Below are 21937 nucleotides of genomic sequence, written 5' to 3'. Positions count from 1 at the left end.
CACCTCAAGGTCACTGCATTCTGATTTTATTCTTTCACCAACACCACTCTGTCCCTAAGCCACTTCCAGTGATGAGACATCAGCCAAACCTTTTTTCACTTTATTATACAAAAAAAGGGGGGGGGGGGAACAAAACTTCCAAAGTTGCCCCAGCCAGACATCTCTAGCCATCCCACCCTCACCCCCCCCTTCCCAGTGATAGAAATCCAAGTTGTGGCCATAATTGTTGAAACCTACAAAACACTCTTTAAATATTAGAAAAAAAAAACAGGGGGCCTCCATAACCCTCCCTTAGGCTCTCCCCTCAAAAAGAAAAAAAAAAAAACAAAAACCCACCCTACCAACTTGTCCCAGTGCCAAAATGCACTTAGTGTGACCTCTTACAGTACCAACACCCCCCACCCACCCATCTTCCATCTTGTCTGCACTGTAAGAATTTTTCAGTACGGGGGAAAAAAGTCCCAGGTTTGGTTTTTTTTGTTTGTTTGCTTTTTTATATTAAAACATAGTCCACTTGAAACACAACAGTGGTAGGGCCAATCAACTAAGAGCAGGAAGTGGGATTGATTTCTTGCTGGATGTTAGGGGATGGAGAGAGACAGGCAAACACAGTCAAGTAGCAAACAGATGAACCCCTCCACCATCTCCAGGTGTAGGACAAAGGGATGGAAGAGAACCCCCCCCTTCACCCTTAAGCATCCGTGTTTTCCTGAGGTCAGGGCATAGATTGTCGGGCTACCTTTGGGAGAGTCTACCAGTCACTCAACTGGGTCTGTCAAGGTTCTCCTCTTCCCACCCAGCATCAATTTCCAGTTTCCCTCTGTCCCTTAGTTTTCCCATCATGGAAGATAAAATTAAATGGAAAGCCTAAATAAGTCACTGACATGATTGTTGTTTTTTTAAATCCAAATTTAGTCAAACATCTAAAAAATGATATTCACAGAAATAAATCCAAAGTGGCTTGGGGGTGTCAGGTAGGCTAAGGAATTGGGGGGAGGTCAGCTGCATCCAGCAGCCTTTAGCAAAATGAAACATTTCAATAAAAACTAGGCTGCCTCAGTGGACGCAGGGGCCCAGCCTGAGAAATGAGCAAAGCCTGAAATATACATATGAAAAGTTCTCAATCCACCCCTAGACTCTCAGATCCTGAGGTGGGCTGCATATTGCTGGCCTCTACTCCTCATCCTAGCTAACCAGAACCAAGTCTGCAGCTCCTCCCTAGAAACAAAACTCCCTAGGGCCTAAGATACCCCCCAACCTCATGCCATCTAGGTCAGAGAATCATTACCCCCCCCAAAAAGAAACCAAAACCCCACACATACATACACACACCCCCCTAAGGGAATAAGGGAGTAGCTCCATACAACTTTCCTATATCTGCCTCCACCCCCCCACCCCCACCAAGTGTCTACCAGGCAAGAATTTGGAATTTGTAAGACTGGGGACCTGCCTCTTTCCCTTGGGGGCAGGGTAGGATAGACAAGACAGGGGAACCTCCCATCCACTTCCCATTTCCCTTCTTTCTACCTTAATTAAAGGCCCAAGGAGTTAGGCCTCATCTCTTCCTGTCTCTCACACACCCACCCACACACAAACACACACACAGGCACACATGCTATATACAGGCCACAGTCACACTTCCACACTCAAGACAATTTTTTAAAAATGACACCCCCCCAGTCCCCCCTAACCCCCAAACAACAGAACAGACAGAGACAATAGCGGAGATCGGTAGGAAACATCTCGTTGACAGCTCAGAGCTTAAAAAAAATTATATACACATATATAAAAAAGACTGCTGCCCTGAGGGGCAGGGGGAACGCCTTCCTGCAAGGGGGTTAGCCAGGGCAGGAGGACTTGGGACCACCCCCATCTTCTTAAAAGACCCCCTGCAAATATCCCCATACCCCCAGTTCCAACAAAGTGGTCAAGGCAACCAGTCACACGGGGAGGTGGGGGGTGAGCAGGGGGCATAGCTTCAGAACTCCCTCCCCTGAATGGGGAAAGTGGGGAGTGAGAAGAGCCACACTCCACCCTTCAAGGCCTCCCTACCCCTGAAAACCCAATTCTAACCCCTATGTACCCCTCTGTCCCCCCAGCCCCATTCCAATGTCCATGCTAGGAGCTGTAAGTGCAGTGAGATCCATGGTCCAGGGTGGGCAACTAGGGGGTGGGGACTGTGACGAGATCCTGGGAGAGGGGTAGAGGAGGAAGGAAGGGTAGACACTGGCTCAGTCTGATGGTCATTCCCCTGGAGGCTCCCCCAGGGCTAATATCTCTCTAAGGTTGCAGAGTCCTAGCCTGGGCTCCCCCCACCCTCATCCCCCCCCATGCATTTTGCTTTAAAAAAAAAATGGGGGTGGGCGGGAGCAGAACTAGAGGGGTCAAAAAAAAATAGGAGTCACAGAGGGGACTCTCCCTTCAACCCCTCCCCAGCCCCCCAAAGGCTCTCCTAGGCCCCTGGGGGTACAGAGGCAGGCCTGGCCGCCCCCCCCAGGGCTCAGTTGGAGTCTGAGTCAGACGAGTCTCCTGAGGAGGACGAGCTGGAGCTGCTCCCCTCTGACTCATTGTCTTCGTCTTCATCCTCATCCTCATCCTCGTCGTCATCCTCTTCATCATCGTCATTCTGAAAGGGGTAAAGGACAGCACCGTGATTTTAGGGGAAGGCAGGCCAAAATGGAGCTTCACCCTTCTTTTCCTCTGGGAGCAGTGGAAGCCTGCAAGCCATTTCCTTGGCTGTTGCCCAGGTGGGGAGGAACAGAACCTTGACCCCAGCAACCATTCACACATGCCCTGAGTGGGGCTTCCTTCATACATCCCCCGCCCATGGCCTCAGCCTACCCCCCACTCCCCACATATGAGCTCTCACCTCATCCCCATCCTCGCTCTCATCCTCACTGCTAGACTCAGAAGAATCACCACCCTCGTCTGAGGAGTCCCCATTTTCATCATCATCATCATCATCTTCATCTTCTTCCTCTTCCTCCTCATCATCATCATCTTCCTCTGATTCCTGGGAACAGGAGGGAGGAACTATTGATATCTACTGGGAGCTCCTCCCTGGACCTAAAGGGACCTTGTTTCCCCCTTCGTGCCTCCCTCCCTTCAAAATCCCTTCCCTTTCCCCTCTTTTCCCACTCACCGACTTGGACTGCATGGTGGGCTTAGATTTAGGGTTTGGGCCCCGAAGCTTGGTCATGCTCTTGCGTTTCTGGAGGCGAGGGAGGGGAAGGGAAACAGAAGCAACAGTGTTGAATTTCAAGCCATGTTGGTTTCACTGAATTTCCTTTCAACTCAAATGAATCTCTCTGCCTAGGCCTTGCCTCTACCACCAACCCCAGATCCTCACCCTCAGACTCACATTGGAGATGTATTCTTTGTAAGCAGCACGGTCCTGTGGGGACAGACTCTGGAGGACAAGAAGGCGGAGGAAAGTATGAGATGCAGCAGCAAAGGTGGGAAAAACTTCCTTTCTACCTCTGTGGAAATCTGGGTGATCCCCCCAGTCTCTATCCCACAACCCCTCCCCCCAAAAAAAATTCTGCAAAGGATTTAGAGGAAGAGAGGGGCAAGGTTAGGGTTGGAAGAAGGGCTGGCTATCTATTAATATACACCTCCCTCCTTTTATCTCTACCACAAGCTTCCAACATGAGGACTATGAGCCTGTGGTGGCCTAACCCGGACACTTGTAAGCTTTCATTTTTGTAATTGATTTGGCTAGAACCTATAGAAGTGACCTAGCAGAGCAGAAGGGTCTAACCCCATCCTCCACTTGCTACTATGGTGTAACAAGCCCTGCTCCAGAGTCACATGTATACCTCACACAGTTTCTAAGGAAGTGCAGGCCTCTTTCTCTGGTTCTGGGGGAATCTTGGCTTCTCTTTGTGCATGTGTCTTTCCCCCTCCTCCCTCTCTCTCCTTCCTTGTTGGGAAGAGGCAGCAGTGACAGAGACAGGGTTATAACGTGCCAGCTGGATCTGGAGTCAGGAGAACTAAGTTATCCTGCCTTGGATGCTGACTAGCCGTGCTATGGCCGTGGCCAAGTTTCTGCAAACCTCTTACGGGTCTCGCTTTCCTCATCTGTAAAATAAGCGTGTCAGCAGCTGCACTGTCTGCCCCACTGGGTTGTTGGGAGGGTGGCCCTTTGCAAAGCCTAAAGCTCTATTCAACTATTGGCTGTTATTACTGAATAATTTGAATTGAAGCTGAATGTGATTAATTGCACAGCTGAATCTGAGCAACCCACACAATACATGTGGATTTTCTGGATATCGGATGTCTTCAAGCTCCACTATTTACTATGTTCTGCCTCCCCCACTGGACTATGATAATAAAAATAATGATAGTGGCTAGCATTTATATGGTGCTTTAAGATCTGCAATGTGCTTTGTAAATACCTCATCTGATGCTCACAGCAACCTGGGAGACAGGTGCTATTATTATCCCCATTTTACAGAGGAGGAAACTGAGGTTAGGTGACTTGCCCAGAATCACACGGCTAGGAAGTATATGAGGTTCCATTTGAACTCAGGTCTGTCTGACTCCAGGCCTGGTGCTCTGTGCACTATGGCGCCACCTAGCTACCTCTAGGTCCAAGTCCTTTTGTGCTGCTTTGCACCCAGCCAGGCAGGTGTCCTCTGCTAATGATGGAGCCAAGACATCTAACTGATACAACTGGCTTCCAAGAGGGAAGGACATGGACAAATAGCAAGATTCTACGCATCTCTGTAAATTGATGGAACTGAAGTCCAAGGGCACCCAACGGGAAAACCCACCACCAGGCTAGGCCTAGAACCCAGGTGGGACTTCATATGGTGGGCCAGGCCAGAACTCCCAATGGTGTAGCAGAAAGAACATTAAGATTTGATAATAAGGGACCTTGGGCTCAAATCTCAGTATTAACAATCACCAGCTGTGAGGCTCCACCAAGGAGTGGAGTAATCCAGAGCCCTGGATTTGAAGTCAAGAAGACTGGCATGGGGGCAGCTAGGTGGTGCAGTGGATAGAGCACCAGCCCTGGAGTCAGGAGGAGCTGAGTTCAAATCCGGCCTCAGACACATAACATTCACTAGCTGTGTGACCCTGGGCAAGTCACTTAACCCCACTGCCTAAACCAAAAAACAACAAAAGAAAACCCAAGAAGACTGGCATGCAAATTCTGCCTAAGACTTATTAGTTGTGTGATCCTGGGCAAGTCAGTTAACTTCTCTGGGCCTCAGTTTCTGCCTCTGTAAATGAGGGCTGGACTATAACGCCTCTAAGGTCCCTCCCGGCTCTAAGTCTACGATCCTACTAACGTCTCTGTGCTTCAGTTTCCTGGTCTGTACGATGGCCCCTTTTGGCTCTAAATCTACAATCCTATGAAGTTTTTTAGCTCGAGTTTCCTTGCCTGTGAATCAGAGAGAATACTACTTGCACTTACCTACGCTTTGTGTGGCTATTGTGAGAAGAGCACTTTGGAAACCTGACAAGTGCCATGGGAAGGTGACTGCTTTTGTGGGTTTCCCTCCTCCTCCCAAGTTCTCCTTCCTCTGTCCTCCAGCTCTCACCTTGACCCAAAGGTCCAAGTGCACCTTATATTGCTTTTGTTGCTCTTCTGCTAGCTTCTTGTAATGCTCCTTCTGGCCCTGGGAAATCCGCTGCCATCGGCTGCCAATCTCCACCATCCTCTCTTTCAGGGGCAGATGGTTCAGCTCCCCATTGGAGAGCAGCTCCTGGGAGAACTTCTGGTAACCATTCCTAAGCAAGTGGAGATGACAGGTTCTGGTCATGACTACAGTCCCAGGAGCCTTCTGGTTGGAGGAATCCCCTGTACTCTGGCCCCAACGTCTGGATGTCAGAGCTACCCCATCCCCACGTCCAGGCCATGACTCACATGGGAGGCTTTTTGGGCTCCCCCTGGAACTTCATCTTCTTGGAGGAATTGGCAGTTGCTGGGGGAGCCCGCATCTCACTCAGTTCTCTCTACAGGAGGAAGGAGAAAAGCTTGAATCAGTACACAGATCCCATCCACCTGCCCAACTGGCCCTCAAAGACATGCTGTGGCTCCGGGGGGATTTGTTCTATTAAGTTTGGATTCAGGCAAAGGGCAGCACTTGAGGAACTAGAGGGTCACATGTGGCCTTGAGGCCGCAGGTTCCACACCCCTGCTATAGCTCCTTAACCTGGCCTACTCAGAGCATGCCAGGATACCATGCAATTCAACTCCATGCTTTATTAAGCATCCATCAGGTACCAGGCACGGTGCTAATCCCTGCCCCTTCCCAATCCCATCCCTAGGAGGAAATAAAGCAAGGGCAAGTGCTAGGCAAATTATGGGGGTGAATGTAAATAACAGAATATGACAGCCCTCTAACAAAAGGATGGTGTTAGAGAAGCCTGAAAGGACCTGGATCAGGCAATGCCCTGCTTCACTCCCCCCACCCCACACCTCGTATCTCTTCTGGTCCTCAGCTGCCTTCTTAATCCACATGAGTTTCTCCTTCTTTTCCATATTGTTCCAGGTTACTTCCATAGCTTTCAGGGCTTTCACCCGGTCATTCTGGCCAAGGAAAAGGTGGTCAGATGTAGGGAGGGGGTCTCTACCTGGATCCACATGCACCCCAAGCAGGCCTGCTCACCTGGACTCTAGGAGGAAGACTTCCCCCGCCTCCCCTCAGCCCCTCAATCAGCCCCACCCCCCTCTCAACCCGCCTTCCAACCTTGAAACGGGCCAGGTAGTCCCCAATGACGCTCTGCTGCCAAATCTCCTCTGCGGTCTTGGGTGACTCAGGCAGCTTTCCCCGCTCCTCCCGCTCCGTGCCAGGCTTCCTCTCGGACTGTGCTTTCAGGGCAGCCTCTCTTGCTTTGTACTTGGCCTACAGCGGGGAAGGTCAGGAAGAAGCAGTCAGGGTCTTGGCTGACTCCAGCACCTGGCTCCTGCCAGCCCACTCCTTCCATCCTCAGAATTACAATACGATGTACAGAGGGAGAGATGTTTCAAGATGTCTATCCCAGGGCAACTCCCACTAAGGTTCTACTTGGGGGGACCTCCTCTGCTTGAGCTGACACAGTGAAACCTCTACATGGCACTGTGGCAGGAGCATACTGGGATTTGGAAAGATCCAAGTTCGAATTCTGCCCCAAGAAACTAGCTCTATGACCTCTATATTCTAGTTTCCTCTGTAAAATGGGGGGGTTGGCCTCTATGGTCTACAAGGTGCTTTCTAATTCTAAATCTGTGACCCTTTGATCTAATCTTCTATAGCTGCCCAAGAGGCATATATAACTTAGCCATGTAATTATACTAGCAATAATAATATACTATAGGCCAGGTGCTAAGCATAAGATACATAAGCACTTTACAAAATATTATCTCATTTGATCCTCACAACCCTGGGAGGTGGGTTCTATTATTAATCCCATTTTACAGAGGAAGAAACTGAAACAAACAGAGGTGAAGTTACTTGTCCAGGTCACACAGCTAGTAAATGTCTGAGGCTGGATTTGAAGTTGGGTCTTCCTGACCATCTGCTGCACCTCTACCAAACCGCCTCTAACAACTTGGCTCAAAAAGCTGGTTTAGGAGTAAGGGCTGCTGGGTTTAGGTGGGTGCTGTTTAATAGACACAGGGGTGGGGGTGAGGGAGAAAAGCAGCTGTATTCCTCTTTAGACACCCTTTTATGGGCTGCCTCCAAACAGCTTTCTCCTTCTCCAAAGACAGCTCTAAGTTGATGGTCCTACTAACTTTTCTGGGCCTCAGTTTCCCCATTTGTAAAATGAGAGGTTAGATGCGATGGCTTCTAAGGTCTCTATCTTTCCTGGCAGGAGCTAGAAAAGTGGGGGGAAGTACTCGATGATCCCCCCCAACCTTCTTCTTCTCGGACAGGTCATTCCACATGCGGGCCAGGAGCCGGGTCAGCTCGCTCTCTGACAGCTCTGGCCGCTCCTCCTGCAGCTGGCGTCGCTTTTCCTCTGAGAAGATGAACATGGCGGAGACAGGCCGCTTGGGTTTCTCGGAGCCGCCCTGGCAAAGACAGGGACCTTAGGAGGGACCTGGTAGGGACCTTAGAGGCCATCGGAAAGCACAGGGCATTGAGTGACTCGTACAAGTTTCCAGCGGCAGGGAGCCTACGTCTGAGAAAGCTGGAGGCCGGCGTCTCGTCTCTGAGCCTGGGACACCACTCCCCTCGGTCCATCCTTACCTTGCTACCATCAGGAGAAGGTTTCTTAGAGGCAGGGCTGGTGGCTCGCTTCCTGTTGATGCCTAACATCTTCTCTTCTCCCAAGACACGCTGCTGTTCTTCCTCGGGCAGGCTCTGAGGGGACAGGAGGGGATATGGGGTGTTGGTTCTACTCTTTTCTTCCTCATCTGCCTTCATCTCCTTCACTGAGCCCCCTGGAGGCAGGCAGGAATCTCTAAGCTTCCACCTAAGCTCTGCCCAAGGATCATAGGGATCACAGATCCATAGCTGTGCCTCAGACGCCAACCTCATCTTTTAACAGATGAAGAAACTGAGGCTCGGGGATTGGAAGGGGTTCCTCCGAGGCCACACGGGGTGTTAAGTGCCAGAGGTGGGGTTTGAACCCAGGTAGGTCCTCTGACTTGAGAGCAAAAGCTCTAGGAAGGGAGAATAAAATAGCTCTAATTAACATTTACATAGCACTTACTATATACCAGGCACAGTACTAAGTATGATAATAATAGTAATAGTACTAGTTAACATTTATATAGTGATAACTATGTACCAGGCACAGTGCTAAGTTCTGTAATAACAATTTATACAGTGCTTACTATATGCCAGGTACAGTGCTAAATGATATAATTAATAATTAATAATGACGATGACAATAATGGTTAACATTTTATTTTTATTTTTTTAGGCAATTGGGGTTAAGTGGCTTGCCCAGGGTCACACAGCTAATAAGTGTCAAGTGTCTGGTCTGAGGCTGGATTTGAACTCAGGTCCTCCTGACTTCAGGGCCGGTGCTCTATCCACTGCACCACCTAGCTGCCCCTAACATTTATATAGCACTTATTACATGCCAGGCACAGTGCTAAGTGCTTTATAATTTTCATCTCATTTGCACAACAAGACTGGGAGGAAGGTGCTATTATTATTCCTATTTAACAGATGAGAAAACTGAGGCAGACAAGGTTCAGTGATCTGCCCAGGGTCACACAGCTAGGAAGTGTCAGAGGATGGATCTGACTTCAGGTGTCCTTGACTCCAGACCAGGCACTGTATCTACGCTGCTGCCTCATTGATGAACTCCTTTGGACTCACAAACCTCCTGGCCTGACTTGGTGGTTCACTTTGGTTTGTACAAATATGATGACAACTCCATTTGACTTGCCAGCCCATACATTTAGTAAAAAAAACTAGAGAAGTCTGTCTTGCTGCACTACCCTCCCCTAGCCAGACCTGGCCCCAGATCCTCTGGTTTCTGCACTGTGACCCTACCTCCATGTCCAGTACTCACCTCCAGAAAGCGCAGGAGTTCAATCTCATAATCTTTCTTTTTCTGGGGAAGCAGGGAAGAGAGTTAGTCATGGAAGCCTGTTTTTTCAATCTTTGTGGGGCAGGGCAGGGGGGAAGGTGGGAAGGTGGCTGGACAAGTCCAGCATTAGGTCAGGGAAGGCCTGTCCTTTATAGAAGTGACTTACCCTTTCTAAACCTCTAAAGCTTTCCCTCAGGGTCTACAAACACCATTAATATAGGGGAAAATGGGGGGGAAGGGGTGTCGATGGGTGCTATGGTAGAAAGGGGTAACCATGGCACAGGTCTGAAAAGCAAACCTTGAATAACAAAGTTCCTGACCAGGAGGGAACCTCAAGAGCCTATGTACTGGAGCACAGTGGTCCTCGTAGGGAGAAGAGACAAGACCTCTGGGTTCTACAGCTATTTTAGAGAGGACGTCTGGGTGGGTGAGAGGAAAAAGGAGGATGGTCCAGAGACCCCTGAAGCTTCCCTAGACACTTTCAGGGTGTCCACCTATTTTATAGTCAAAGCTATTTTCACAATAATACTGTTTTAATTTCTAGCATGATAAATAGCAGTAGACATAACCTACAAAAACAAAAGTTCTTTAGGGACTCCTCTGTAATTTTTAAGAGTATAAGAAAGGAGTCCTGAGACCGAAAGGTTTAAGAACTGATGCACCAGATTGACAATTAATATTTAAAATTTTTGTATCGTGATCTACTTTGGTAGTCTGATGAAGCCAACAGACTCCTCAGAAGAATATTTTTAAATAACTGAATGATAAACTTTAGCTAGAGATTAATGGGGGAAAAAAAGATGGAATTTTTTCCCTCATCCAAATTGATGGACCCCTCCCTTGTGGAGAGTCTGAAGACCTAGTTAAGAACCCTTGAATTAAGCCATTCATCTCCTGAAGAAAAGAAATGGAGCGAGGCAGATACCCAATAATCAGCGGTGTGATGGCTGGTCCTCTATCCTCTCCCCTCCCACCGCCCATGTCCTCTTCTTCCCTCCCCAAACCCACACTCACCTGGTCACACTTCTTGTGGTAGGCATCTTTCTCCTTCTGGGAAAGGAGCTTCCATTGCTGGCTACAAAGCACCATTCTTTCTGTGCTTGGTACATCCTTCATGTTGGCCATCAGCTCCGCACAGTAGAGGGAGTAACTATTTCTGGGGGAGGGCATATACGTAGGAGTCACTACCCAAAAAGTGCTCACTGCTTAGGGTTCTGGCGGGGCATGTTACTAGCCACCCCCTAACTCCCTGTTCTTCCCCTCCCTTTCCCCATTCCAGGAACAACTCTTACGGAGGTGGCTTGGTAGGTCGTCCATCAAATTTGTCCTTGAGCTGACGCTCTGCCTTTGTAAGGGTGGACTTGGTGATGCCTTCCTCACTGATGTTGAGCTCGGGGTGCTTCTGGATGTAGTCCCTCATGATCTCCTGCAGAGTCAGGGGTAGGGTGGAGGGAGGGGCGAATGGGGGCAAGGGGTTAGCAGGGATAGGTTGTGGGAGGCCAGCCGCTTCTGGGCAGAAAGGGGAGGAAGAAAGAAGCTGGGGGGATGGGAGCAGCCAGCTCTCTGGCCATACCCTTTACCCCCTGGCAAAAGGGGGTGGGGATGGGTTGATTTAAAAGCGCCCTGCCCTGCTCTAGCCTGAGCCTTTAAGAGGGGTCAAGGTGGGATGAGGGAGAGGAAAGGGGGCCACAACGGCCCCTCCCTCTATTTGGGGCCAGGGATTAAACACCTCCCTTCGCTCAGCCTGGAAGTAACTTCCCAAAAACAGAGCGAGGTGGCCATGGAGTAGAGTGGATGAGGGTAGAGGGGTGAGGGGGCCCTCTGGGGGTCCCCTGCCCCGCCCCAAGTCATGAAGAGCTGGGGTAAGGGGCTGGGGGGCCCAGTGGTGGAATGCAGCGGAAGCCTGACCTCATACTCCTTCCGCTGCTCCAGGGCCTTATGAATCCATTTCAGCCTCTTTTTGTCCGAGAGCTGAGACCACTGCTTCCCCAGGGAGTCCTTCACCTCCTTCGTAGTGGCCTGGAAACCAAAAGCCGTCAGACACACACAGGCAGCCCGGGCAGGGGGAGGGGGGCAGAGAGACCCCCTCCCCCAAGGAGGGGGGACAGGAAGCCACGGGAGGACACATCAGCGTCCTCCACGGGCTGGAAGGGAAGGGATGGAGGGGAGGGTCCGAGGAAGGCCCCCCTCTCTCCCTCTCTCAGGGTAACAAGCGTGCGCAGACACTCTCACACACGCACACCGTCCAGCCCCCGGCCTTGTCCATGCAATCCACCCCCCGGCCCACGGGCTCTCCTTTCCTGCTCCCCACCGCCGTGCATGGCCCCACCTGGCGCAATTTCCCAACCCTCCCTACCCCTGCCCCTCCCAAGCCCCAGTCCACTCACATCAGGGCGAACTTTCAGATACACCTTCTTTTCATGGGTGTACCACAGCTGCTGGGGGGTTTTGGGTTTCTCAGGCACATCCGACTTCTTGGCATTCTGGATTAGGTCAGGGTGATCCTCCCTAGCCAGAGGATACCAGTAAGTGGGTGCTGAGGCAAGGACCCCAACCTGACTACTCCATTCCCCACCCCCATCCCTATTACACCAAGGTTCTAAGGGCCAATTTGGGTGTAGGCTGTGACCACCTCCCTTGCCTCCCCATTGGGCTACATTTTCCACCAGGGGTCTGCATGAGAATCAAATCCTTCCACAAAGTACACACACTGCCCTAGGCTGGCTGCCTTCTCCATTCAGTAAGCCCCTTCTCCAATCCCGCTCCCTTACCTGAATCGAGCCAGGTTTCGTTCAAACTCCTGTTTCTCTCTCTGGAAGTCTTGAATGTATTTCATCTGGGGAAGGGGAGGAGGGGTTACCCAGCAGGCAAGGTCTGCCTTTCCCCACACCACACAAAATCCCAGAAATTCACCCCAATGGGAGACTGAGCTTAGGGAAGGAAAGTGGTCAGGCCAGCCAGAAAGGGACGGCCAGCTTGCCTTTAACACAAGGGCACAGGCAGCAAACTCAAGAGGCACCAGGGCACAGCAGCCAAGTCAGTCTCCCTTCTCACATAACTCTTCTATCCTTTCAATCTGAGCACCGGCTCCAAATCTCACCTCTGACACCACCTGTCCGACTCTTGAGAAGCCATTAACCCGTTTCCTCATCTGTACGATGAGCATTTCAGATAAGATAGCCTCTCAAGGTCCTTTCTGGCTCTAGAACAATGATCCTATCAGCTTTTTCTATGCCCCACTTTTTACCTGCCCCATTGTCAGATTTCCCAGTGGGGCTGATCAGAAAGTTTCAGGCATCAGGGCAGCGAGAAAATAACACTGAAGCTGAACCTGGGTTCGAAGGCCCTACTTCAATACTTCCTAGCAGTGTGTCACTGGCCCAGTGACTCATTCTTCTGCAGTCTCAATTACCCACTTCCACAAGACTACTGAGAGCCTCAGATGAGAGGATACGTAAAGTATTTTGTCAACCCTGAAGCACTGAGTTAATATGAGCTAGTCCTACTTCACTTCAAGACTGACCTATTCCTGAACAGATGGCTGAAAGGAGGGTTTCTGAAATCCATAGGGTCACTTGCTATTTCTCAAACCCCAAGTTACTTTGCTTCTTTCATACTAGTGTGCCCTAATTGAGCTGCCTTATTTTGAAATCCAGATTTTTGGCTATCGGGTTTCCTTTAGGGTCACACCTTCAGGTGCTCCTATCCCTTCTCTCATGGCCTTTCTCTCCATTCCAATTTCTTTTCCCTTTCTTATCTTGTTACATCTATATTCTGCTTCCCAATTCCACCTTACCTCCTTCTCTAATCTTTCCCCCTCCACAGACATTTCCTGTCTAACCCTTATTTATAATCATCTGTCTTCCTACAGTTTTCTCCTTCCTAACTCAAATCATAAAATTCAGGGCTGGTGGGACAATTATGAGAACATACAGTACAAACCCTATCTTACAGATCGAGAAGTTGAGGCACAAGATTTAAATGTTTCCAAAGCCACAAAGAGAGCAAGGGGCAGATTCAGAATTTGCTCATCCTCCACCCCACCTCCTATTGGTTTCCTCAATCTTCTTCCCTTTCTGTTTCTGAATTGTATCTTCATATTCCTGTTTCTATTTTAAAAATTATCCCTCGTTGAATAGTTCTGTTTCTATCCCTTCTCTTCACATGCATCAAACCCTCCATTTTATCCTTCCCACCATCTTTTTTCCCCTTTTAGTCTGAGCTCTTGTTTCCTAACTTCCCTCCACTTTTAGTATTTCCATCCTCTCTTCAGGGACTACTTTAATTCTTATCCCTTAGAGAACACAGAATGACCACAATTGGAAGGCCATAGAACTTATAGTAAAGCCTTCATTTCACAGGCAAAGAATACTGACGCAGCCTAGGGAGGATTGGTCACACACTGAGCATGTGCAAAAACCCAAGTGACCTGACCCCCAAGTCTTTAGTTCTTCCCATGAGACCATGCTGCTTCTTCCTCTCCTTCTAGATTGTTTGTCTGCTTCTCTATCCTTCTCTGTGTGTATGAGTGTACGATAACATATACACATATGTGAATACAAGCACACAGGTATGTAGTTACCTCTGGCTCTTCTGGTCAAACCAAGGCAGGAAGCAATGACTTAAAGAGATGGGGTTCCCATCTGACTTTGAAATACATTTATAACTATTTTTGAATTACAAATTTACCTTCCTCATTGTTTGGCTCAGACTGATGCTTTTGCCTATGTATAATTTGTCGTCATTTCCTATTCTCCTCCTGCCTCCATTTTTCTTTGTCCAGTTTCTTCTCTCTCTTCCTTTCCCTTCTTTGATTCCTGCTTCTCTGTCTCCTTTATCTATGTCCTACCCATCCTAAATTCTAGCCGCTTGTGCCCTCCTCTCCCTCTCCCAATCTCTTCCTTAGGACCCACCCTCAGCCCTATGGTTATACTGTGGTTTTTCTACCCGTTTCTATGTATCACTGATTCAATGTGGAAGTCTCTATACAGAAGCTGTCAATCACTGCCCCCATTTTTATCTCTGTGCGGTTTGGTCAGTCCCAGCTCATGTCCAGCTTCCCGCCCACCAGTCTTCCTGAAACTTAAATCTTAATCCATGAGTGGGTGCTCCCACCTCCAGCATGCTATCAATATGTCTTTAAGAGAGCATGCCTTCATGCATGTCTGTTTGTAGAAAAGCATGTATGATTACAATATGGATTTGAGTTTTGGACAAAGCGTACGCCTGGCTGCCAAGTGTGTGGGGATGCATCTATGTGGGAGAACATACATACAAAAATAAATGTTTACAGGACAGAATGTATGCCTAGGTGCACGCATACCTGTACCATGCCTTCTTGAGGGAACACATGGCCTTGTATAACAATGTGAGTATATTCCCACCTGAGTTCACTTACAGGTGATGGAGCCTGTGAATGAATAGGTGTAGTCTAGTCCCAACTCTGAGCATCCACTCTGTGTGTGTGTGTGTGTGTGTGTGTGTGTGTGTGTGCCCACCATAATACAGGCAGGCAAAGTGGAACCATCCCTCCCACCTGTCTGTTTGTCCCCCTCCCCCCACCTTCTTCTTCTCAGGAAGCTCCTTATACTTCTTAGACAAGATTTTCGTCAGATCCAGGTTGCTCATCTCTGGGTGAAGTTTTGCATACTTAGCCCGCTTCTCCATAAAAAATCGGAAATAAGGGGTCAGAGGCTTCTTGGGGAAGTCCGGATGTTTCTGGAAGGAGAAAGGCCAAAGTGACAGCCAGGTTCAGCCTTCTCACCTTACCCCAAACCCATTTCCCCTCTGTCCTCATCAAGTCTCACAATAAGAGACCCACCTTGAGTTTTTTGCCTTTGTAAGGATTCTTGACATGCTCTTGGGCATCCAGAATAAGTTCTGTCAACGTTCGGAACTTCCTTACCTTAGGGAAGACAAAAAATGATATTGGGGATGTCAGGGGCTGAGATACTGCTCACTCAGACCTCATTTTCTTAGGTAATAACTATGTTGCCAGAGTAAAAAGCAAAGCTCCAAGCTAGGAACATGAACTCTTACATGGCAGCAAAAGAGAGAAAAAAGAGACACAGAGAGATAGGGGTGGAGGAGATGAAGAACTAGTGAAAGATGACCACATCTATAGATACACAGAAGCACCTCCTCCAACCAGTTGCTAAGGGAAAGACAAATCACACCTCTTGCAAAGACAACCCCACTCCCCCGACATCAAAAGGTTGATAAGGACGTCCACATGGAACAAATTATGGTATTCTGCCTTGGGAGACTAGAGCAGGTGTGGGTTTAGAGGAAATGGTTACCTCATTAGAGATCTCAACCCATTTGAGTTTGCACATATCCCCAGAGAAGTCCTTAAAGGCAACTTTCTCCCAGTCCATGTGTGATTCTGTGGTTTTGAACTTGGAGCTGTCATTAGAAGGCAGATTGTTCTTCATGCATTCCAACAAGGTCAGCATATCTTCCTGGGACCAGCGGTCTGTTGGGAAGGAGGCAAGTTGATGTCACTATCATAAAAGAGTAAGTCTGGGCTCCAACCCAGTAGAATATAAACTCCCTGAGGACAGGGGCCATTTCTTTTTATTTTGTCTTTGTATTCTGGCTGCTTTGCTAGGTACACTTGGCACATAGTAGTTGTTTTCATAACTATTTTTTTGCTGAATTACACTGACTTCCAAAGCCCAGCTTCCTTCAGGACTCAGTTTGTCTCCCTGAGGAATACATGGCAGAAGGCTCATCGTCCCACATAAGCTCAGGCCAGCTCCAATGTGCTGTCCTTAGGAACTCTTTTTTTCCCGTCTCCTATCACCTAAGACGTGGAAGGTAGCATCCAAGTGACCAAGGACCCAAGCCAAAAGAACTCCTATTTCCCTTTGGCGCGTGAGCAGTGTTTTCATAGCATTACAGACTGGGCATGGACCTTAGATATCATTTCTTCCAACCCTCTTATGGATAAATAAACAGAAACCCAGAGATGAAGTGAACTGCCCAAGGTCACACAAGTAACAAGAAGCAGAGCTGGAATTTGAACTCAGTCTTGCTGCCTCTTCATGGGGGGTTAGTCCTAGACTCTTTCCCTATACTACCCAATATCAAAAAAGAAACCGAAATTCTATGGAAAAGAAGAGATCTCATCAGATTAAGGAACAGAACTTCAGCTTAGGCTAAGTAGAAGCAACAAAAGGAGACAAGCTAATAATTTGGGGTCCTTGTTGGGGGGGGAGAAAAAATGATTTTCTATCATATTATTCAAATGAGAAAGGGAGGAGCAAAAGCTTTTGGGGACGTAGAGGATGCCCTTCCCAATGGGGCCGGATATAGGGACTGCTGCGCAGCCCACAGAGTTCAGCTGGTTTCTCTGAGAGAGGAGGAAGTGGGGGAGGCAATGTATGGTAACAGCTGCCAAGTTGTAGCTGAGGCTTAACACCCTGGCTGTGGATGTGGGAGAGACCCTGAGAAACTCACACAGATGTTTTTTTATCACATCTCGAAACCAGAGGGTAAAGAAGGGACATTTTCAATGCCCCTAATCCCACAAGAAAGGGATACGTAGGGAATTTCTACAGAGGTAGGAAAAATGAAATTGAAATTGGGGTGGGAGGAGAGAATAATTGTCCCTTGGCTGGACAGGGAGGTAGAATGGTAGGAATCTGAAAAAGCCACAGTCCCAAGTAGAGGGGCAGTATTCCCTGGGGGAGCAGCACCGTAGGGAGAGAAAAGGGTTGGGTGTCTTGGGAAAGAATGCCTAGCCTTCTTGGCTCAAATCTCTAAGAAACCAAAGATGAGGATTTGCAACAGCTGTTCCAAACAAAGCCAAGTCCAGACCCAAAGCAAGCATCTGGGTTTCTTTTTTGCACTGTATCTGTACTGGTTTATGGAGAGTGAGGGGGGAAAGGAGGGAGTTGTTAAGCAGCTGTCCCAGGAACCAAAATCAAAGTGGTTTATTTATTTTCATTTTTATCTAGTAAGTAACCTGCAACAGACAGAGGTCCTTCCTAGCACAGGTCACACGAACCCATAATCCTCTCAGGGCAATGCCAGATGCTCCAATCCCTATCCCTTCCCCCAACCTCCCCTCCCTCTGACCAAGCTGGATTTCTTCAGTATTCCAAGAGTGAAAAGATATTTGAACTCAGTTGCTCAATACAGGCTAAGGGATAACCATAATGAATCCACCCCACCCCATCCCAGAAAATCACATCAATTTAATAAAATTGAATTGTCATCCCCCTCAAAAGACCAATCCTCCTCTTCATACTTTACCCCTCCAAACCCAAAGTGAGAGGTGAATTGTCTATGGCCTTACATCAAAGGGATACCCCCACCACTCCCACAGCTGGCTGGAGCCCAAGAGAAATTTTGTTCTCTGAGGACTGAACACTTAAGCAACTTCTTATTAAACATCAGGATGGAAAAAGATATACTGTATTATGGGGGTGGGAGAGCAGAGGATATTTTCTGAAATGGAGCACAAATAACTTAGATCTATCCAGTCTTGTAGGAGCAGAGGGGAGCAGGTGCTTTAAGAGTGTCTGGAGATTTGTAATGTCTTCATTCAACAAACATTTATTGGGCACCTACTATGTGCAGAGCATTCTGGGGGATACAAAGATAAATAAAACAGGTTGCTTGCCCTCAAGGAGCTTCTAAAGTCTTATTCTTCCTGCTTTATGGGAGTCCATCCCCCTCAAAAGGGATGATTTTGCTCAAAGTCTAAGTAGTAGTAGGCAGTGCTGAAGGCAGTACTCAGAATTTGGTGGTGGGAGTGAACAGAACATCCCACTCCCAAGCTTACAGATCACTCATCTTAAGATGGGGAGGAGGTGGTTGTTGGTGAGAAACTGAGGCTAGGGAAGGAACGGCTCTATACCTCCACAGAGAAGTGGCTTTCTAAGCACAGGGTGGGGGTTGGAGGTGAGGGTAAGGGTTCTCCCACCTTGGCCTTTGGGTACGGCCATCTCCAGGTCGGTGGGGCAGTCAGCTTCTCCGTTCATTGTCCAGCTGTCCAGCTTCTACTTCTGTCCTGTTGAGCCAGCCCGGGAGTGAAAGGCGTTTCACCCTAGAAAGAGCACACCCATTCCCCAATTCAGCCAGGCTGGGAGCACCAGGAGGTTCCCCTTCAGCTTCTCCCCCTAAAAGAAAGGGGGCAGTCTCCACACTTCCCACCCACCCTCTGGACTACCAAAGGTGTCTCCCTCCCCCCCTCCCCGCCCCCTTCCCCCCTCCCCTCCTCCCCCTGCAGCAGGGCTCTGCCTAGAGGAGGTGGGCAGGCTTGCAGGAGTACTCCCAGGCCCCCACGTGTGTGGTTGCTCAGGGCTCCAGAGTGCAGCGAGCTCCACCCCAAGAAAAAAAACAAAACTCTCTCCACGCGCGGGGGAGGGGGGGTGGCCGGAGGGGAGGGGGGGAGGAGAAGGGCGGGTAAAGGGCGCGCGCCGCCGCGGGAACAGGGGCGCGCGCGCCAGTCTCCTCCTCCTCCGCCCCCCCCATTCCCTGCTCCCCCCGCCTCCGCAGCCCGGCGGGGACCCGGACGCTGCGCAGCCACCGCCAGCCCCGGAGCGCCGCGGCCGCACCGCCCCCGGGGACCCGGATCCGGATTCCTACCGCCCTCCCCCCCCTTTCCCGAGACTTCAGCCCGGGCCAGCCCGCCCCGGGCCGAGCAGCTGGAGCTTCCCCCTACCCCCAGCCCCGGGGGACCCTCCCGCCCCCTGATCCGGAGCTGGGCTCAGCAGCAGCCGCGGCCCCAGCGGCCGGAGTCAGCACCTCCTCGTCCCCCGGGCCCCGCGGCCCAGCCCGGGCGGCGCCCCCGCCCCGGCCCCCGGGGAGCGGAGCCAAGGCCGAGAGGGAGGGAGGCAGCCGGGCGGGGAGGCGGGCAGGCAGGCAGGCGGGGGCGTACAGGACTCGCCGTCCCCGCCGCCCCCTCCGGCGATCGGGGAGAACTGCGGCTCCCGCCCTGCGGCCAGGCTCGGCCTGGGCCTCCCCGCGCCTGGCTGCCCCGCGCGTCCTCCTCCGTCTGCCCCGCGTTCTCTCCCCCCCCCAGCCTCCTCCTCCTCCTCAAGCTCCCCCCGGGGCAGGATTTCTCCCGGGGGCTCGGGCCCCCTCGCGCGGCCCCCAGCTCCGTCCTCGTTCTCCTGCTCCAGCTCCCTCGGCCCCAGCCCACGTTCTCCGGCCCTTTCTCCCCTTCAGCGCTCCCGGCATGCCGTCCCCCCAAGCTCGGCCCTCGGTCCCCTCCCTCCACGTAGCTCGATCGCCTTCCCCCGGCGCAACCTCTCGCTCTTCCTCCCCGGCCCTGGCCCCGCGATTACCGGGCGCAGCTCCGCGTCCGGGCGCCCCGCTCCCGCGGCTCCCTCCTCCCCCGCTCTGCCGGGCACAGCCGCAGCTCCCTCCCGCGGCAGCTCCTCCTCCTCCGAGCACGGCTGGGGCGGCGGCTGCTGAGGCGGCTGCTGCTGCTGCTGCTGGGGCGGCGGCGGCGGCTGTGGCTGCGGCGGCGGCGGCTGCTGCTGCTGCTGCTGCTGCTGCTGCTCCTCGCGGCGAAAAGCACAAAGCACAGCGCCCTCCGCCTGCAGGCAGCCCGCCCGCCCGCCGGCCGGCCCCGGGCTCTGCGAGCACACCCCCCGCCGCCGCTGCAGCCTCCGCCGCCGGAGCGGGAAGGAGGAGGGAGAAGGGAGGAGGAGGAGCGGGGAGGGGGGGCGGGAGAAGCGGGGCAGCGAGCGCGTCCTTCCCCGTAGAGCGCACACCGACCCCCGGGGAGCGAGCGCCCGCCCGCCCCGAAGGCTCCTCTCCCTCCCACAGCCCAGCCCGGGCGGGCTCCACGGGGGGCAGCTGGGAGGAGGGGCGGGGAGCTGGGGGGGACCCGGGCAGCCGAGGCGGAGGGAAGGAAGGGGGGGGAGATGGCGGCAGCAGCGGTGGCTGGTGGCGGCTGGGGGGGGGGCCGAGGGAAGAGACACGCAGCCGCCCGGATGGCGGCGGAGATCGGGGCCGGGGAGAAGGAGTGAACTGGCGGCGAGAGCGACCTCCCCAGACCCATAGGAGAACTAGCAGCCTCGGCCAAAGCTGGAGGGCGCAAGGCCCGGGCCCAGGAGAGGGCACACCATGGGTCCCCCAGACCCTGGGAAGTAGCAAAGGAATCTCCTCCATAATTTTATATCTTTCTGCGGAGCTAGGCACAGAAAATTTGGTTCTCCGTGTACCTCCCGGGGCATAATTCGTGCCCTCTTCCCCCCTGCTACCTCCTCACTACCACTACCTTCACCCCCAAATCGGCGCTGCGGAGCCGGGGGGACAAGCTGGCCGCAGAGCAGCGGCTACCGCTTCTCCCCATTCTCGCCGGGCTTCGCTTTCCTTCCCAGAAAAATACGACTCCAAAATCTTGTTTAAAAAAAAAAATCACAGCAAACTTCCCCCCTCCCCCAATTTTTTTTTTCCATTTCTCTCTACACCCCGGAAACGCCGCGGGAATCGGGTTTGGAGTGGCGCTTCCGAGGAGCAGGCTCAATCCAGCTCGGCATGGCTCGTTCGGGCCTTCCCCGAGCGCATGGAGATCCGCCTCCCGCAGCTTCTCTCTCGGCTCCCCCATTACCCTGAAATACGGCGACGCAGAGGCTTCCTTACCCGGCTCTGTGTGTCTAGGTGTGGGTGCGCGGGCCGCGGGGGTTCCAGGGAGCGGTGGCTGGGCGAGAGAGTGGGACGTGGAGCCGATCCGCAGCTCCCGCTGCAGCCGACGCCAGGGGAGCGAATCGCCAGACAAAGCCCGCGATGGCGAAGCGGAGGGACGGCTAATGGCGAGCCACACGCGCGGCGCTCCGCCCGCCCCGCTCCGTCCGCCCGCCCCGGCGCAGCGCAGCAGCGCTCCGAGCGCTCGCCCTGTCAGTGCCCCAGCCTTGCTGCCGCCGCCTCCCAGGCCTTCCCCGGCCTCTCCTTTCCCCCTCCTCTTCGGCCGAGCTCCCTCAATCTCCCCCCACCGACCCCTCCCCTCCCGCTGGGGGCCTGGAAAAAGGGGGAAAAAAGCACTTTCCCCCCCCTCTTTTTGGCTTTCCCCCTTCCTTTTCGCACTCACCTGCGGAGCCGCCGGGAGGGCCGGGGGTGGGGGGCGAGTGGGGCTGGTGCCGGGGAGCGCTGGTTGAAAGCTAGCCAAGCTCTGCAGCGCCCGACCCGGGCGTGGACTCCGCCGCCAGTCCCCGCAGAGAAATCGTCCTCCTACCCCCGCCTCCATCGCTCTGCTTTTTTCTTCCAATCAGCCGGGCGCTTGGCGGCTCCTCCATCCTCCAGCCAAGCTCCACAGCCCTACAGCGGACTCCACTCCTCCATCTGCTCTCTCCGGCTCCTCTCTTCCCTACCCTGGACTGGAGGAGAGGGGAGGGGGGTGGGGGGAGAGAGACGGAGGTGGATTTATTAGGGAACCTGCTTCTCTTTTTCCTTCACACCACCCCTCCCTCCCTTCTCTTCTCTCTTCTCCCTGGCTTCT

General features: G+C 52.0%; 1 protein-coding gene across 4 annotated transcripts; it reads right to left on the bottom strand.

The window, feature by feature from the left end:
• Positions 1-84: 84 nt before the first annotated feature.
• On the bottom strand, positions 85-21621 carry UBTF (upstream binding transcription factor). 4 transcript variants are annotated; one of them, XM_020997401.2, is made up of 21 exons: positions 21530-21621; positions 18413-18535; positions 15780-15955; positions 15302-15385; positions 15043-15198; positions 12252-12316; positions 11868-11988; positions 11389-11499; positions 10773-10906; positions 10495-10636; positions 9463-9504; positions 8184-8297; positions 7850-8005; positions 6702-6857; positions 6431-6541; positions 5876-5964; positions 5550-5739; positions 3362-3409; positions 3143-3211; positions 2870-3013; positions 85-2626 (listed from the first exon to the last, which is right to left on the bottom strand). In XM_020997401.2, exons 2-21 carry the CDS (start codon positions 18468-18470, stop codon positions 2501-2503), a joined length of 2292 nt encoding a protein of 763 aa, XP_020853060.1. In that variant the 5' UTR covers positions 18471-18535; positions 21530-21621; the 3' UTR covers positions 85-2500. The 4 variants fall into 4 exon arrangements, with proteins under 4 accessions (XP_020853060.1, XP_020853058.1, XP_020853059.1 ...); XM_020997399.2 differs by lacking the exon at positions 21530-21621 and adding an exon at positions 21085-21175; XM_020997400.2 differs by lacking the exon at positions 21530-21621 and adding an exon at positions 19779-19869.
• Positions 21622-21937: the final 316 nt, after the last annotated feature.

This window comes from Phascolarctos cinereus, unplaced genomic scaffold (assembly GCF_003287225.1).
Source record: "Phascolarctos cinereus isolate Bilbo 61053 unplaced genomic scaffold, phaCin_HiC Scaffold_5;HRSCAF=322, whole genome shotgun sequence".
Classification (NCBI taxonomy): domain Eukaryota; kingdom Metazoa; phylum Chordata; class Mammalia; order Diprotodontia; family Phascolarctidae; genus Phascolarctos; species Phascolarctos cinereus.
The sequence above is the reverse complement of the archived record's forward strand: the minus strand, read 5'-3'. Positions and strand labels throughout refer to the sequence as shown.

Bases quoted from the DNA above. Each gene is read 5' to 3' on its own strand.
- UBTF (XM_020997401.2), bottom strand. From the start codon at position 18,470: ATGAACGGAGAAGCTGACTGCCCCACCGACCTGGAGATGGCCGTACCC. The intron at 15,386-15,779 runs GTAACCATTTCC...GTCTTCCCTAAG, and splicing joins GGGTTGAGATCTCTAATGAG to GTAAGGAAGTTCCGAACGTT. The intron at 2,627-2,869 runs GTGAGAGCTCAT...TACCCCTTTCAG, and splicing joins AGAGCGAGGATGGGGATGAG to AATGACGATGATGAAGAGGA.